Consider the following 17,263-nt stretch of genomic DNA (forward strand, 5'->3'; position numbering starts at 1 on the left):
TGAGATGTGCACAATCTACACTTGATGATGAGTGTTATAATTGCGACTTGTTTTTTGTTTTAAAGTTAGGTGTGTGTGTGTGTGTGTAATGTTCTACTTGAGCATGGAGGTTCACTCTTGACCTCGGAAATAGTAGTTTGACAAAACAATCCTAATCAAAATCCACTTACTAGCTTTCTCTGCAGCTTTCAACCACATCCTCACGGTCTTCGTCAGGAGATAAAGTTTGTTCAGTTGTCATAGAGATGTCATGGCTCAATTCATGTTAGGTCACGTGATGACAGCTGAGTCATCTTGATGATAACTGTTAGTGAGTGGACTTTGGCTTAGTGTTTTGACAAATTTGTACACTTTTAACCTGCAAAATAAAATGTAAAAGTTTATTTAAGCTAGTGTAATCTTAATGGAGGCATTATATCAGCACAATATATTTAAATTGACTTAATGTCTGTTCAAGGTGGAGCTTTTAACTCTTATTATAATTCTAGATAGTTTAATGAATAATAATGTATCATATTTTATTTGTGATATTTTGTGAGTAAAATTTGAATTTCAGATGTAACCAATGGAATTTCATTGTTAGGTAAACGTAGTAGTACAATGTTTTTTATGAAGTAGAAGTACACAGTAAGTCAGTGGTAGAGTTGCATTGGTGGCCTTCTGTCAGTTATTTAGGAGTGCAGTAGTTCTGGAGAAAGCTACAAGCAGCAATACTGGAGGCCAAGTGTTTTGAACAGGCACTGCACTAGTTTGTCCAAAGAGATAAAAGGTAATTAAACCAAAGTTGGATTGTATTTTGATTCAGTCGTGTCCTTGCTTCTGAATATTTGAGTACACCTGGACCTGTAATTGAAATAATTTATAAAGCTGCTCTTAAGGTAAGTGGTAAAACGACTAGTGAGCTCCAAACAGCAGACAGTAGACTAGTACTGTACAGCCTTGGACACATATCTCACCCATGATAACAGATAATATGAAGTATCAATAACACATATTCTTTGTTTCACATGAGACAGTTGGCTCCACTGCATCCATTTTGCTACCAACATGACCAGGCTATTATACATGGGCAAAAATTAGGTGCTGGGCCCCTATCAATCCCTGTTCTTTAAATACTCTCAGGGCAGGATGCACAGTTTTCTATGCTGTTATACTTCCCCAGGTTGTGATAATATGATTAACACATTAACGTAGGGATATGCAACATATTTAAACAAAACTAAAACAATTCAGGTCTTAAAAGTAGATGTTTTAGACACAGGGGATCTTCTCAACACGAGGACTTCAAGATTAGGTGATTACGCATGATCCATTTTACATTTTCAGTCGATATTGCCAAAAATATTTTTAATAAAACTCTTCACAGTGAAGCTGGAAGATCTGGGGGGCCTGGAGTTCTGGTGGCCCGGTGTAATTGTCCGCTTTGGCCAGCCTTATTTGCTCTGATATTTGCTTGCGCCAATCTGCCCATCTGCCAGGGCTGCTCTTCACCACTAGGCTTCCCATCGGCCTATCGCTGCTCTCCTACATGCTGACGACGAGACCCCGGAAGCACCGAGCTGCCTGCCTGCTTTGTTTTGTTTTGGTAGTGGAGTTGGAGAAGAGGTAGAGAGGCCGAGGTCCGTCCGGGAGAGAACCGCTCACTAAATGGGGAGAGCCATATCGGGGATGGAAGATGACAGACCGATAGCCGACGCCTGTAAAATGCCGAGTTTTATCAGCGGTTTCGAGGAGGAGAGGGTGAAATTGTCCCGTAACCTGCCGGAAGAAACTTCCTTCACGGACAGCAAAGTTGAGCACTCGGTCAGGGATTTGAGCCGTCGTGTCACCAGATCAAACTCGCGGTTATCCCTGGACGGAGGTGAGCGGGACTCGGAGGACAGGAGCAGCGAGGAGGAGAGGGATGCGAAGGGCAACAACAACAACAACTGCAACGGCGGAGGAGGAGAGAGGAGGAGGAGGGCGAGCGCTGTCGAGATTTTGAGGAGGAATTTCGGGGTTTCAAAATCTCCCTCTCTGTGTCTAAATACAAACAGCCGGATGCAGCGCGGCGCGGAGCACGAACAACATCGCGAAGGAAATGTTAATAACCACGTTTATAACGGTTATGGAACCGAACGTGGCGAATGTAAAAAGTCGGAGCGTGAAACGGGCGAAGCGGGTACTAAAAACGAGCCAACTTTGAACGACTTGACTTCGGTTGTACAAAGAGTTGAATTTGTAACCGTTAACGTTGCTGGTCAGCGCCATCGTAAACGTGACAGTGACAGCAACACAGTAGCTTTAGATGATTCTTTGAACACTAAAGAACACGTCTACTGCACTGTGTACTGCATCGCTAACGACAGAAAAGACGTTGTAATCACAGACGATGAAACGGTCACATCTGACGCATCAAAAATGGACTTGGAGACAGAACAGGAAGCAGGCTCGAGTCCCGAACCGGCTCTGTACACATTGGACGACCTGGTGGATCCTTTCTGGGACATGACCCACCCGTTGTCCATGGAACAGGCCGGTGCGGGGACTACGATGCAGAGTTGCCGGGTGTGCCTGGAAGAGAAAACCATCGCACCCCTGCCCTGCTGCAGGAAGGCCGTGTGCGATGAGTGTCTGAAACTCTACGTCAGCTCTCAGGTTAGTAGGAGGGAGGGTGAGCAAAAGAAAAAATGGTTTAGTGCAGCAGGGTGTCACAGAGCCTGTCCCAGAACCAGGCATTGCTGGGCCAGTCAACACACACACACACACACACACACACACACACACACACACACACACGATCACTCCTTTCTGTCACACTTTTTAATTCTTATGTTTACTTATTTACTCCAAGAAAATATCTGGAGCTGGCATTGAACAATATGTCCCCACATGTTTTGATTAAGGGCCTAAATGGGCTCTCTGTTGTAAATTAAGAACATTTCATGGAATTGTTACTAAAAGGTCACAGGCCAACATCTGCCTGTCTCTGTGTTTTGTGAATCTGGGTCACTGACACATTTTGCACACAAAATCTTACATTGTGCGCTGTTGGGCTTATTCTGCAGAATTCCCTTCTTTCATACTCGCCTATTGAAGGAGGATTTCGCCATCAGATAAACTACTTATATTATGTTGCGCATTATTAGTTTAGTTACACTCGAACAAAGCACACGTGTGTCCTTCAACTTATCTCATCTTTCTTCTACATTGTTTCCTTCACTTCCCAAATGCCTTTTGTTGATGCCAGAAAATATGTTGAGCATCCCGGCAGTGTGTTTTAGTATACACAGAGGAGCAGCATCATAATAAAGTCATTCTTTAACTCAGCCAAAATAGGTCACAATAGGGGCACAACATTATCTTATGACAATTTACATTTATAAATCAAAGAACTGAATATTAGATGGATACAAGATTTACTTCCTTTAATTCAGTGTAGCTGCCATGGAAATAAGGACTTAGCAATGAAAGGCACATTGCCAATCGCTGCTCCCTAACAGAGCTCAAGTGTTTCAGGAATGGATTTGTCTTTAAGTGCCTTGTTCATTAACTTGTACCCTGCTCTGATCATATCCCAGTTTTTAATATTCACATATGTTGTCCCTGTTACTAATTTTATGAGTTGGGAAGAAGTTACAATCTCAGATTTTTGCTACTGTTACTACAATCTGCTTTAATCTGTTTAGGTAAAACAGTTTTTATCAGTCATCTAGACTACTTTTTATCTGCAATTATCTTGCTTTGATAACAAGACATGAGTAATCACACAAACACAGAGTCAAGCAGACTCTCTGATAAGCACACTGAGAATGAGATAAGGGTCATGTAAACTATCCTGTGTAGGTGGAATTTTTTTCTGTCAATGTACTGCAAACCTTTTTTAACAAACAATGCCTACTGTTATTTGTTATCAGTAGGTACAGTAAGCATTATGTCAGAGATATCTGAGTGTGTGGTCAAAGATAAGGGGTCGGTACCTTGCCCCTGGGCACTTGGTTAGGAATTGCAGGCATCTGGGCTGGGGGGAAAAAATCGAAAATCGTATGTATTGTGATGTTTTTTTTGTGTGGCAATTTTTAAAATAGATTTCTTTTCCCTAGAATCAATATGGCTAAATATTTTCTGTTTAAAGGGTACAGCCGATGGCGAAGTCCTACATCTTATCAATTTTCAGCAAAACCGACCGAAAGCAGAAAATACATGTTATGTACTTCTTTACAAAGGAAATAAATGTCTCATGATATATTGTCTCTAGAAGTGTAGTGTTCCACTTTTGTTTTTGTTAAAAGGAAAAGAAAATCGCAATACTATAGAATCGCAATACTTCTAGAATCGCAATAAATGAAAATCGCAATACAAATCAAATTGGTACCTATGTAACGTGAAAGAATCAAATAGGGACAAAAGCATTGTGTCCCAGCCCTACTAACCATGTTGTTGTGCCAGGGATTTAACCAGTAATTTATGAACTTGCCTCCTCAAATTAAGGCAATAGTGTTGGGCTTATTTAAAAAAGTTATAAATAGGAATATATAGCTGACAATCTAGAATTTGTTGTGCCTTAACACATCATGTGTTTAGATTCACTGGGAAAATGAGCTTCTCTACATCATAGGCCTATCAGATGAGCTCAAGTACCCCTTCACTGGCACCACCCTTCATGTTCCAAATATGGTTTTATGCATGCATTATAAACTGGATGTTATTTAACACTATTTATTTTATGGGTTTGCATTTGGAGTGAAATGGGCTGTTTGTCTATTACTTTTAGCTAATTATTTCAACTCTGCTCACTTGCTAACTGTTTTTAAAACACTCTCAATTGTGTTGGTGTTGTGTGGTGTTTAGGTGTTACAACGGACTCGGGTTGATGAGCAGCTTACTGGTTATGTAGTAAAAGCCTGCATCGTATTGATTTATCATCCTATTTTTCTGTTGCTTTTTTGTCCTTATCATAAATATGATGATATATTTTAAATCAAGTCATTGTTTCTATTTTTAGCTGAGTTTAGCGGATGGCCACCTCAGGGCACACATACTCCTAGTTAGGAGTCACTGCTGAAGAGAACACCACATTGTGCACAAACCTTACACAGGGCTAACTATATTGTCACTGCATACTGCCACTACATAGTACTAATTTTAGCTTTGACTGAGCTTACAGTCACCACTGTCCTGGGACGCCCATATACCCATTGTAAGCTTACTTGATCATGCATGCTTTATTTTGGTTTATGTTTCTCCCCCACATTTCAAAACACCACACACGGTGACACATGTATCTGAGAGACTGATAGAGTGGCAACAGTCTTAACCTGTACATCCTGTCTGGAAGTGGTCACCACAGTGTTAGCGTTGTGGCAACAATACTACACACACACATCAGCTCTCATGCCCTTCAGAAATACATATTTATGATCGTGTGTGTGTGTGTGTGTGTGTGTGTGTTTTCGTGGTGTAGGGGATGTTGGGTGCAACACTATCTTTTCTTTGCTTTCTGTCTTTTCACACACACTCTCTCTCACAAAATGCTGTATCGGGTGTCAGTACAACTGGTCTCACTGGCATGTGGGGAGAAACAGACAGAACTTGAATATGAAATGAGGAACAGAGAGAGAAGGAACTAGAGAAGAAGAGAAGCCCTGTGATGAAAAAGACAAAAAAGAGAGCTAGATAGTGAAAAATAAACTATGATACTTACCGTATCCAAGGTCAGATTAGATGAGATCTAAACATACACACTTGTATTGCTTTGGTTTGTATGAACCCAGGTGTAAGCTTAATGACGGAAAATGTGTGTTCTTTTGTAACCGAGTAGTAAAATTATGAAATAGTGCACCCTAAAGTAAGAGCATCACTTCAATCCTGTGTGCAGATAAAAAAAAAAATCCTGAGGGGGGTGAATTATTGTGTCAGGCTTTAAAATGTTATGTTATTTTGACTTCTTTGAAATTTTTTTGGCTGAGTAGGTTTACATTTAATATATATAATAAATATATATTTTTTAAAGTGTCTTTTCCCCTGTGGCTCTGTAAATGTCTGTGATGTTTAGGTTAATTAGTGTTTGACTCAGTGGCCAGACTGTATAGACTAACTCGTATGGAAAAGGTCCACTCAGTATAAAGGCGTTGACACACCAACCAATACTCGTCCGTCGGACAGTCTGGCGAGGTCAGTGACTCGAGTCTGTTCGGTGTGTTCCGTGCCGTCGTCAGTCGGAAGAGCCGTCGACCTTCATTTGGGCCGATTTGACTTGACTTGAATCGGCCAGCGTGAGCGTGACTAACGCCTCTCAAAATCTGACGAAAATCTTTTAAACTGACCTTTGTCGATCTGAAATGAAGACAGGTTCAGCAACTGCATGGCCTATTTCTCGCTTAAAATGTTTTCAGAAACATGTTTCGGTGAACTATTTTCGTAAAATACGTGATTGTATTCCGAACGAGCCGCCATTATAGTCTGGCTTTGAAATTCGGGAGAAGCCAGACCCACGTGCCGTTTTTCATTTTTTGGAGGGCAATACAGATTAGCGACGCCTGCTGTTATGGAGACGTATTACGTCTTGCGCAAGCGCAGAACGTACGCTCAAGTCGGCGTCGCTTCAGTGTGTTCTGAGGCACTTTTTTGACCAACTCGGTCCGCCTTTTCTGCCAACGGTCGGCCGTCGGGTTGGTGTGTGGACTAACTAATGTGTGTCTGTGTGTCCTTCGATAACCTCCATTCTCTCCACAGCCTCCTTCAGCCTTCCATTCATATATCTTTTAGTCCCTCTATCCCTGGGTAAATTATTAACCATTTCCCATCAGTGGTGTGAATACATCCACATGTAGATTTGGTACTGATAGTCAAGCACAATAACAGAGAAACCCATCATAGACAGATCCACATTGTGGAGCAGGTGATGTTACAAGATATGTTCAGTATTAACATCTTAGTGTTACGTTCACATACTTGAACATATATTCTTTGTCTTCAATGTGCTTGAATCCATTTGCAATCAGATTTCTGTGATGTTTCCCAGGTGCGAGTAGCCAAATCTTACATCAGCTGTCCAATCCCAGAGTGCAGTGGCTTCCTGGAGGAGGGAGTGGTAATTTCCCATTTAGCCAATGAAGACGTAGCAAAATACCGTTACTTTTTGGAGCTGAGTCAGCTAGACTCGAGCACCAAACCATGCCCCCAGTGCAGTCAGTTCAGCTCTCTGAAGGGGAACAACTCCAACCACTCCGAGCACAAGTACAAGGTAAGATGACCGTTCCAATACACACCTCCAACTGCATACTGTATAACACTTACAAAACATAAGGAAATTTAGAGAAAATTAAATTCCACATACAGCTGATATATATAAGTTTAAAAGTAACGTAAGAATGTCTTCTGTCCCTACTGTAGATCCAGTGTAGCAATTGCCAGTTTGTGTGGTGCTTTAAATGCCACGCACCATGGCACAATGGGGTCAGATGTCGCGAATACAGGAAAGGAGACAAGCTGCTTCGAAGCTGGGCTAGTGTCATAGAGCACGGGCAAAGAAACGCCCAGAAATGTCCACAGTGTAAGGTAAGGATACAAGTTAGTATGATACTGTTTTTTTATTTTTTTTTTGCTGTAGAACAACACGGCCAGAGGACTGCTGTTGGGTGTGGGTTAATGGAAAGAGGGTTGACTGATGGAGGGTGGAATCAAGGTAGATGAATAAATCAATGAAGGCTAAGAGAAGCTGTAGAGAAGTAGACGGGCGCTCCAATTTAAAGTGCATGTGGAACAGCAGGACAGAGATGCATAAACAGTGAACATATTAAAAAAGTAATGTCTTTCTGCTGCACAAAACCAAATATGGTAGACTCACTGGCATCTCTCATAAAACAAGCCCGGTCTCATTACGAGCAAGTTAGTCTACACAATATCTAATTTGACTGTCAGAAGATGACTATAGCAAGACATAGATTAAGCTAATTACCGGTTTGTGGGAACTGTTTGTTCGCAGCAGCAAACACTTTCCATCTGTTTTCATCGCACTGATGCCTCTGAATTTTTGCTCTGGAAGCAGGGAAAGAGGACCGTGTTTGACTGTGACGCCAACAAATTGGTGTCATGCTGTGTTTCGCTGGAAAAGAGGCTGAGAGCAGCTGAACTTAATGCTCAGTTTATAGTAAGACTGCTTACTGCTACAGCAGCCAAATAGCAAAGATCCATTAAGTTTACCGCTGCATGCATTTCAATAGTTTCTCATTTCTACAGTGCAGTTCAATAGATGCTGAACCAGATGCTTCTAGTTTCCATTTTAAATTGAGAGTGTTGCATTTTAGTGCTGCTAAGACTGTGAAATTGTACCCTTTTTTACAATAAACGGAGCTGATCTTGAGTCTGAAAGGAGAACGTAATGATGTATTCAAATTGGGCCCCAAGCAGAAAGAGTGAAACTTCTGATAATGCATGTAGCATATGAGGAAATAAATTTGAAGCGTCCGCAGCTCAAGGCCAGATAAGCCGCGCGGACTCCACCGCTTGCTGCGACCGCTCTATGGCCCTCGTTACTCGCTTTAGGTGCAAGTTTTAAGAGTTATAAAAGAGTTACGCAGCAGTCAAGGGAATCAGATTAGAAAAAGAGCTTTAATGTGCACGAAAGAAAATCAACACACAAGAAAGCCCGAGCAAGTACCGGTAAGCTTGCTAAAGATTCCCTTGTCTAACTTTACTTTATATCGACCAAAAAGAGAGATCCTCCCCCTGACAAATGCTCCAATGATCACTCTTAGAACATGCGTGTAAAGCTTCAATTGGCTACTTTTTAGGCCTAAGACCACCTCTTCTGGGGATTTTCCACTGTATGAAGTCATTTTGCTGATCTTGCATTTTGAATGTTTACGCTTAAGGCGTTTTTGGTATGAACTTTTCACCGGATGGACTATCCGCAACTAGCGCGACTGCTTCAGTGGTATATCATCATGGCTATTAGCGACTGTATAGTGGCAGACCATCTGTGGATTGTCAGCAGCTACACAGCACTGAAGACTACATGAGGGGGGGAGAGTCTTTGTGTAGCACTGAGGAAGGCAGCCGCTGGAAGCAGTAAGACAGAGAAAGTCTGTGACTCCCACCAGGCAGACACATCGACATCTCCTATCTATATCACATTAATACACGTTGTATTTGTCCCCATAATTCAATTAAAAACCAGATTTATCATATTTTTGCCACAACACATACTCTAAAGCTATCCCTTTTCCCCCCTCCCATCTTGCTCTTGCCTCATCTATTTCTGTAGATCCATATTCAGCGTACAGAGGGATGTGACCATATGACATGTACGCAGTGTAACACTAACTTCTGTTACCGCTGTGGAGAGCGCTACCGACACCTAAGGTTGGAATATTTTTTTTTATCTGCCTTTTCCACCTTTTCTAATGTTATTATCTGATTTAATCTTAAACTTCCTGTTTTCAGGTTTTTCGGGGACCATACATCCAACCTCAGTGTGTTTGGATGCAAGTTTCGCTATCTACCTGATAAACCTCATCTGAGACGGCTAATTAGAGGGTCTGTCTGTGGTAAGTTTGTGTATTTCTGTGTGTGTGTGTGTGTGTGTGTGGCAATTATGTGTGTGTGTGGCAATTATGCTCAGTTGGTTCACCATTTCGGTCCAAACTTAAATTTCTCATATTGATGGTGCCGAGACGATGAATCCTTTGCCATCTTTGATGATCCTCTGACTTTTACTCTAGTGCCAGTCCACTATCGGGTCAAATTTCTAATTGGTACAATACTTTGCTTTATGACCAAATGCCTGCAAAACTAATGATATTCCCATGAGCCTCAGCTGTACTCTGTTTATTGCTATTTTGTAAATGTTAGTATGTGAACACGCTAAACTAAGCTGGTGAACCAAAATTGTAAACATTATACCTGTTAACATCAGCGTGTTAGCATTGTCACTGTGAGCATGGTAGCATGCTGACGTTAGCATTTAGCTTAAAGAACCGCTATGCCTAAGTACAGCCTCTCAAAGAGATGCTAGCATGGCCGTACACTTGTTTTTCCAAGCATACAGTCAGGAATATTGGGTTTTACATTAATACAGCTGCATATTAGCTAAATGACATGTCATATTCACACTTTGAAACTACCTAGTTTGACAGCTACTGTGTCTTCTGTTATTAGGCACTGATTTGCCAATGCCAAATTTGGTATTTGGGATTCTATGAGTTATTTGGCAATAAACTGTTAAACTTTCTGCTGTACCCACATTCCCCCACCCTGCTTTTTTTTCTGTAATTCTACTTTGGTAAGTGAATTCCTGACCCAAAATACATCAGAGCTACCATGTTGCACTCCGCTGTGGATTATCATCGTAGATTAGAGAAAGTAATGGAAATAGCAGTGGAATAGTTTTTTCTTGTCATCCAATGGATAAAAACCTTAAGTCAAAATGCATTGTTGCTGCCTTGCATGATTGCCGGCAGGCCCAACTTCTCTGTGACACACAATAATTTCACCCTTGTGACAACAGCAATGAACACTTCCATATTTAACTCTGTATTTGCGAGAGACCAGTGAGGAACGCTTTATAATGAAGTGTGAAAGCATCAAATATCAGAGTATGATAGTTGTAATTCTCCATTCCCAGTTATCAAATGTATGCACCAGCAGCAAGCCTCCAGGAAGCTGAACTCTGATAGATTTGTTTGACTCTGCTCTCCATGACAGCTAGTTTACATCAGCAGGGTGCCTGTTGAACTGAGAGCTAATTTGTTTCTTAACAAGAACCACTTAGCCATTACAGCTCTCGCCGCTCTTCATGCCATGGATTCACAGATTTTGCACGTAATAAGCGGTGCCTTAATGTGGATGGGAGAATTTTCCCTAAAACCTGCTCAGCATTCAGCATCCTCCACAGCTAGATTGTTGCACTTGTGGCCAAACATCTACAATTTTCTTGCAGCGATTCATTAAAATTTAAACAAAACAACACGTTCATTTTGAATCATGCATTTTCTATTCCATCTAAAAGCAACATTTATTCATTATGAATGATTATTATTCTGCTCTCTCTCTCTCTCTCGCTCTCTCTCTCTCTCTCTCTGTCTTTCCCTTTTTGTTTCTCTGTTTTTCTCTGCAGCCACTAAGGTGCTGATAGCTCCAGTGGTCATTTTGTTGGTCATGGTGCTCGGAGCTTTCGCACTGGTGATAGGTAACACAATTATACACGTGAACACACACATGCACAAAAAAATCAGGGTGAAGCTCCAGCGAGAGTGGCAACCCAAAATCAGCTAAATGGTTTGACTATATTACAGATATTTTCTTCCACACAGCAAAGCAGGTCCACTCTCTATGCAAAAATAACAAACATAATCATGCCACAAACTTTATATTGGCATGCATGTCAGTCATTCTCAGTTATATAAAGAGAAGTAAACTGCCAAAGCTTTAGATCCAAATTATCACTCTCTGGGTGACTGGCTTTTATTTCCTGAAACTACATTTACTAGTAAAATCATCCAGCTGCACTCTGTGAGCACTCCGTCAGACAGGGATGTGAACTATTGATGCCTTGGCTGAACTGTAATTAGTGTTAATCTCTTTCCCATGTCTGTGCGTCTGACAGATGATCCGCTGCGGGCTAACATGCCGTAATGGAAGAATCACATTTATTGTCATCGTTATTAGAATCAGTGCTGTGCTGCTGCTGCTGTCTTTTTCAGCCTAATTAACATACACATCCAGTATGCCAAATATGTAGGCAGTTTGCTATAAGATAGAATAATCAAATCCATATAGAAAACTCATCAGAGCTTGACATTGACAGATAATTCAAAGATTTACATTGTACATTAATTAATTGGTAATTCAAATTAGTATCAATTGAAACAAGGTTTAAATCCATCTTTCTCCTCACTTCCGCTTCATCTTTACAACCACCTTCCCTGTCTGCAGGTTTGGTAGTTTTCCCGGTCTACTATGTGTGTAAGAGGAGGAAGAAGCAGCGCACACAGGGCTCCGGACGGTGGATCTGACTGCAACCTGCACTGCATCTAGAACACACACACACACACACCCCCACACACACACCCCACACACACACACACACACACACACACACACACACACACACACACACACACACACACACACACACACACACACACAGACAGCTTAAAAGACGAAGCCCGCATCTCCTCAGGGATGAACACGCCTGCCTGAGTCATCGCAAAAGTCTGAGAGGAACATCACGCAATTAACAATGGTGAATGGAGTTTTTAAGATGGAAGGAAGTATATAAACATATGAAGGACGGCCTGGATAATCATACTTCATCACGCAGAATATTTGTATTTCAGTAGACCGCTGCTGCAAAAGAAATGCTGGATATTCAAGAAGAAAAGGAAAAGAAAATGCTAATTTAAACTAACAAATTTTTTCTTCAGATGATGGTTGACATGTGTTGCAATCCCCTTAAATCTCCACTAAATTTAACAGCATTGAACTTTCTTGCTGGCCACCTTTTGTCCCGGGCACAATACAGGAAGTTTCAGCAGTGTACATTTGACAAACGTTAGCTTGGAGCCCGTCAGTTAGCCTGATATGATGACATACTGTTGAATATTGTGGATGAAAGTTTTTTTTTTAAAGGTTTGACAGTGGTGGATACAATTTGACTTGATAAACACAGACTGCTGGAAAATGGGAGGAGGACCTCACAGACGAATAATAGAGAAATGTGAGGAAATCTAATCTTCTTGTTGAACTTTTGCAAACGCTTCTTCAGTCATTTGTCAAAAGTGCAAGCTGGAAACTGAATTCAGGACCAAGCCATGATGGAAAAAAATGAGTTCTCACAGATGCAACAAAGCTGACATTGAATTTGTGCAATCTTCATCGAAAATTTGGACATTTGGAGTAAGCACACAGTATTCAAAATAATATGAAAGGACTTAATTTGGACGGATGGAAGGATGACACGTTACTATTCTTGGCTTTCCTGGATAACCTCGACTCTGCCTCAAGCTTTTGCTAGACAGAGTGAAAGTTGGGTCCTGTGTCCCCACCCTAAGAGTGACACCTAGTTTCAAAGGCCACACCAACCTTAGCTTTAAAAAAAGGTGTCCTGTTTGCAACAAATATTAAGCCCACTGACCCCTTAAAGGTCCCATGACATGGTGCTCTTTGGATGCTTTTATATAGACCTTAGTGGTCCCCTAATACTGTATCTGAAGTCTCTTTCCCAAAATTCAGCCTTGGTGCAGAATTACAGCCACTAGAGCCAGTCCCACAATGAGCTTTCCTTAGTAGGTGTGATTTCTGTGTATGTAGCTATTGAGGAGGAGAGGGGGGGGGCAAGGTGGAGGGTGGGGGTGTTGCCTTGATCAACTGCCACGTTGCTCGTTTGAAAGCCATGATGTCTTGGCCGCCAAACCAAATTCTGTGGTAAAAGAAAGGAGGTAACCTTTTTCTTTCCACAAAGCTGACCTATTCCAAGGAAAAAGCTCTTTGAACTTTCATTTTCTCAAAGGGAACAGGAGGCAAGATACCCAGGGCTCGGTTTACACCTATCACCATATCTAGCCACTGGGGGACCATAGGCAGGCTGGGGGAACTCATATTAATGTTACAAAACCTCATAAAGGGAAATTTTCATGCCATGGGACCTTTAAAGAAATATTTGAAAGCGGAATTTTAGCAAGCCACCATTGTTTTCTGTTGTGGTTCTCCATCAACTCCTCCTCCCATCTTTTCCTTTCTCTCGCACTTTCCTTGGGTCTCTGCCCTGGCTGGACGGTGGCTCACATACCCTCGTCTCTGCCTTGTCCAATACTGTACGCCAGTATCTGCATCATCAAAAAAAAAAAAATTGCTGCTGCTGTGGCAATTGTGCCAAAACAAAACGCTGAATGTGGCAGGACAGACAGTTGACCCCGTCCTCCTTTGTTAGAGATTTTTGGGGTTGCTTGTTGCAGCAATGTTGGGAGGTGATGCTGCCAGTGTGTAGTGGAGTCTGCATAAAGAAATAGATTTAGAGGCTCTGTAGGATTATAGGAATATGCATTAGATAGTTGAAAGCTGCTTAGAATTAAAAATGACTGAACTTATTATTGCAACTGGGTGGCGGTTTGCATAAGTTGCGTTTGCTTTTTTTTAAAGAAAATTAGTTCAGAAGTTATCGTCAGGCTGCTGTGCACTGAATGTGGTAGATTACATTTGGATGTTAATTATTAGGTGATCAGGTTTTCAAGGTGTTTAAGAATTGATGCAGTTTGGATTTGTGCAGTGATAAGAGGACGTCTGTCTGCTCGAGACTTTGGATAGTGACATAGTGGCTTTCAACGCACACATACTTAACTCATTCACACTGGCACATGTTGCAAGAAAGCAGACACGCCGAGTGCTGCCAGGAAACAGGAGATTTTCAAGAGCTTTAAAGGTCGTCACCTGGCAGCAGTCATCTTGCTGTCCTTCACTTATCCCTCAATCCTCCCCTCCCTGCTGTCAGTCCTTAGTTTCCAACACGGGTGCACATCCACTGGAGCTGTGGCTGCTCTTCAGCCACAAAAAAAAAGAAAATCATCCAAAACTGGATGCTTTTGAGCCTCTGATACGTGAGAATTACACAGGGCTAACTGCGATGCACGCTGCGGTCAAGTACATGCAAGTGGTTTCCACATCACTCGCAGATATTTATTTTGTATGTATTTTTTATCCCATCACTTCATGGAGCAATCTTTTCTTTTCTTTTTTGCTCCATCATGAGACATTTATGAGTATGTTTTAAAGAAAGTACAAAAAGATGAGGAGAAGCACAATATATCTGCACATAAAAGATGCTACGGCAAGAAAAATATGTAAAGTGATTTGAGTGAAGATCAATGCATCTTCAAATCTGTTGTGGTTACCAGTGGAGTAAATCCTGAGTGTGTCAACACATTTCATCACTGAATCTTCACTGAAACCAGGATTTAAGGTATGAAAAGCAGGGTTGATGTTCCTGCATGTTGGACATCATTAGCTTCTCTTTTATCCCAGGGATCTGGCACCTTTTCTACATCTGGGAGTAAATAAATACCAACTGTCAAGTACAGTTTAACTGTACATAAAAGGTTCCTAAAGGACACCAGTAATTTATTGTTACACACTGCTTTCGGTAGGTCCTGACTCTGGGTTTGAATCCACTCTCAGGGAGTTTGTTTTCTGTTCACTGTACCCAGGGCCCTCCATCCACATGAGCTGTGACACCGAAATGGCTGAGCAGCACCGCAGAGTCAAAATGTTTCCTGGTGCGTTTCCCCAGAGCTGCTTAGCAACCATATTTAATTTCAAGGAAGTAAAAACACTGTAGTGTCAAAAGAGATCCAAATATCTCAGTGATGCAAATACCATGTGTGTTTCCCAGCATGACTCAGCAGTTTTGCAAACGCTGCTTGGGGGTCAGGGGACGGAAAAGTGGTATAAGAAAATGTATTCGTAATACAGCACTGGGAAACTAAATTTGTAATGTTTGCGCCAAACAAAAACATTGAAACTATCTACTTAACAATTGTTCACTTGCATCATATGCATTCATGTTTTATCTAACTGCTCAGCTAGTGCTACACTGACATGTTCTATTGCTGCATTTTTTTGTTTGTTTGAATGAAATATGACTGTCAGTGTGTGATGGGCATTTGTACTGTCTTCAGCACAGAAATTGTTTTAATGTACTGTGGACACATACGTAAATATTTTATTATTTCCATGGCATTTTACCAAAAACGTTGCCCAGCAGTTTACACTGTATCAATGCTGAACTGATTTGATTAGCTCATTGCCTTAAAATTAACAAATAGGATCTTTAATAATTGATTAATGATTAACATAATTTATCAAGTAACAATACAAAACATTTGGCCAAACAAAGTAAGTAACTTCCTAGGAGCATGAGTTTTACAGTCAAATTTATTTGGCAGTTTTGCTGTGAGACAGTAATTGCAAATATGAATTTGTTTGACCTGGTCAGCTGCATGACAAATGTAAATGAATAATAACATGATAATATTTGTCCTGATTAGCTGCTCATATATGATTTCTTTCACTTTTATACATGTACAAGTGTGTTAATTCTTCTCATGTTAAGAGGCCATGTGGAAATGCCATCATTGCTTTGTTTTGTTGTTGTATTCTTACATATAACTGATGTTTAGGTTAAAGTTAACATGCAAAAAAAAAAAAAAAGTTGCTCTATATCAAGTGATGTGAACGTTAATTTGGCCAATGAGATTTCCTTTGCTGGGTTTGTATTGGCTGGCTGATACCCCTGGCCTTTTTGTTTGTTACAATCCCAGCGATATTGGCATAAATATGCAATAGTGCCTTCACAGCCATTATAGATCAGGGTTTGCCAACTTGTGGTTCAGGGCCCCTGCATGACTCCAAACATTACAAATGGGTGTAAAAATATATCAAAGCCTCACCAAGTTATGTGTGTTAGAACAGCTAAAGCAAAGCATAACATATACTAATATGGGGCTCCTAATGTATGGAACCACTGTTAAATATATCTATGGATCTGTTACCCCAACACACCGGGCAATGTGCAGTGCAATCAGCCCCTCGATTAAGAATGTGTGTTTTAAATAGCTAAAGATTTAACCAAACCTCAAAAATAATACAGGTAACCACAATATATGGTTTCAGCTACATCCCAAATACTATAGTTTTGCACAAGTTAAACTGTCACTTTATTTTGGCTCATACAAACCTCACACTTTGAACTCAGCAGTAGCAGAGTGAGCATTGTTTCCAACATTGGATGAGCGTCACAAGGCTGGTATGGACAAAAATGCTCAGTGAAGGAAGTGATTATATTAAAAAGATGTGCAATTTAGGGACAATATATCATAGGTTCATTTCAACTCAGGAGGCCTGTGAATATTGGTTTTGCTGTAAATGGTGTATCGTCAGTAACATCAGGATGGGTTTTCCCCTATCTAGACATGCAAACTTGTTGGAAAACGGCCACATTTTATGTCTATACACCACTTGGTTTTCAAGGGTATTTCTTTTCAAAGAAATGTCTTAAACTTGATTACTGTGTTCCTTGTTTGCACTAAAATTCTTCCACCTGCTGCCATCGTTAAAAATGTCTGCTGATATTATTGCTCACTTAGCCAGGCACATTGTTTTTCATCTGAGGATCTGATGAAGAATAAACCAACCTGGGTCAAATGCCAAAATGTTCTGGTTTGACTCTTTCATTTGATATTGACGTATTATACTTTCTTTTGACAGGTTTGTTTTTTTTACTCTAAAT

At 40.9% G+C, this 17,263-nt stretch overlaps 1 protein-coding gene across 2 annotated transcripts; it reads left to right on the forward strand.

Annotated features, from left to right (window-relative positions):
• Positions 1 to 1,514: 1,514 nt before the first annotated feature.
• Positions 1,515 to 13,232, forward strand: rnf217 (ring finger protein 217). 2 transcript variants are annotated; one of them, XM_039782561.1, is made up of 7 exons: positions 1,516 to 2,637; positions 7,004 to 7,225; positions 7,375 to 7,539; positions 9,248 to 9,345; positions 9,427 to 9,530; positions 11,099 to 11,170; positions 11,917 to 13,229. In XM_039782561.1, the coding sequence occupies exons 1-7, from the start codon at positions 1,648 to 1,650 to the stop codon at positions 11,994 to 11,996; spliced, it is 1,731 nt and encodes a 576-aa protein (XP_039638495.1). In that variant the 5' UTR covers positions 1,516 to 1,647; the 3' UTR covers positions 11,997 to 13,229. The 2 variants fall into 2 exon arrangements, with proteins under 2 accessions (XP_039638494.1, XP_039638495.1); XM_039782560.1 differs by having other exon boundaries at positions 1,515 to 2,637; positions 11,099 to 13,232.
• The last annotated feature ends 4,031 nt before the right edge of the window (positions 13,233 to 17,263 follow it).

Source organism: Perca fluviatilis, chromosome 18 (assembly GCF_010015445.1).
Source record: "Perca fluviatilis chromosome 18, GENO_Pfluv_1.0, whole genome shotgun sequence".
Taxonomy (NCBI): Eukaryota; Metazoa; Chordata; class Actinopteri; order Perciformes; family Percidae; genus Perca; species Perca fluviatilis.

Coding starts and splice junctions, on each gene's coding strand:
- rnf217 (XM_039782560.1), top strand. CDS start 1,648: ATGGGGAGAGCCATATCGGGGATGGAAGATGACAGACCGATAGCCGAC. Junction 9,346..9,426: donor GAGCGCTACCGACACCTAAG/GTTGGAATATTT, acceptor TCCTGTTTTCAG/GTTTTTCGGGGACCATACAT. Junction 9,531..11,098: donor AATTAGAGGGTCTGTCTGTG/GTAAGTTTGTGT, acceptor TTTTCTCTGCAG/CCACTAAGGTGCTGATAGCT.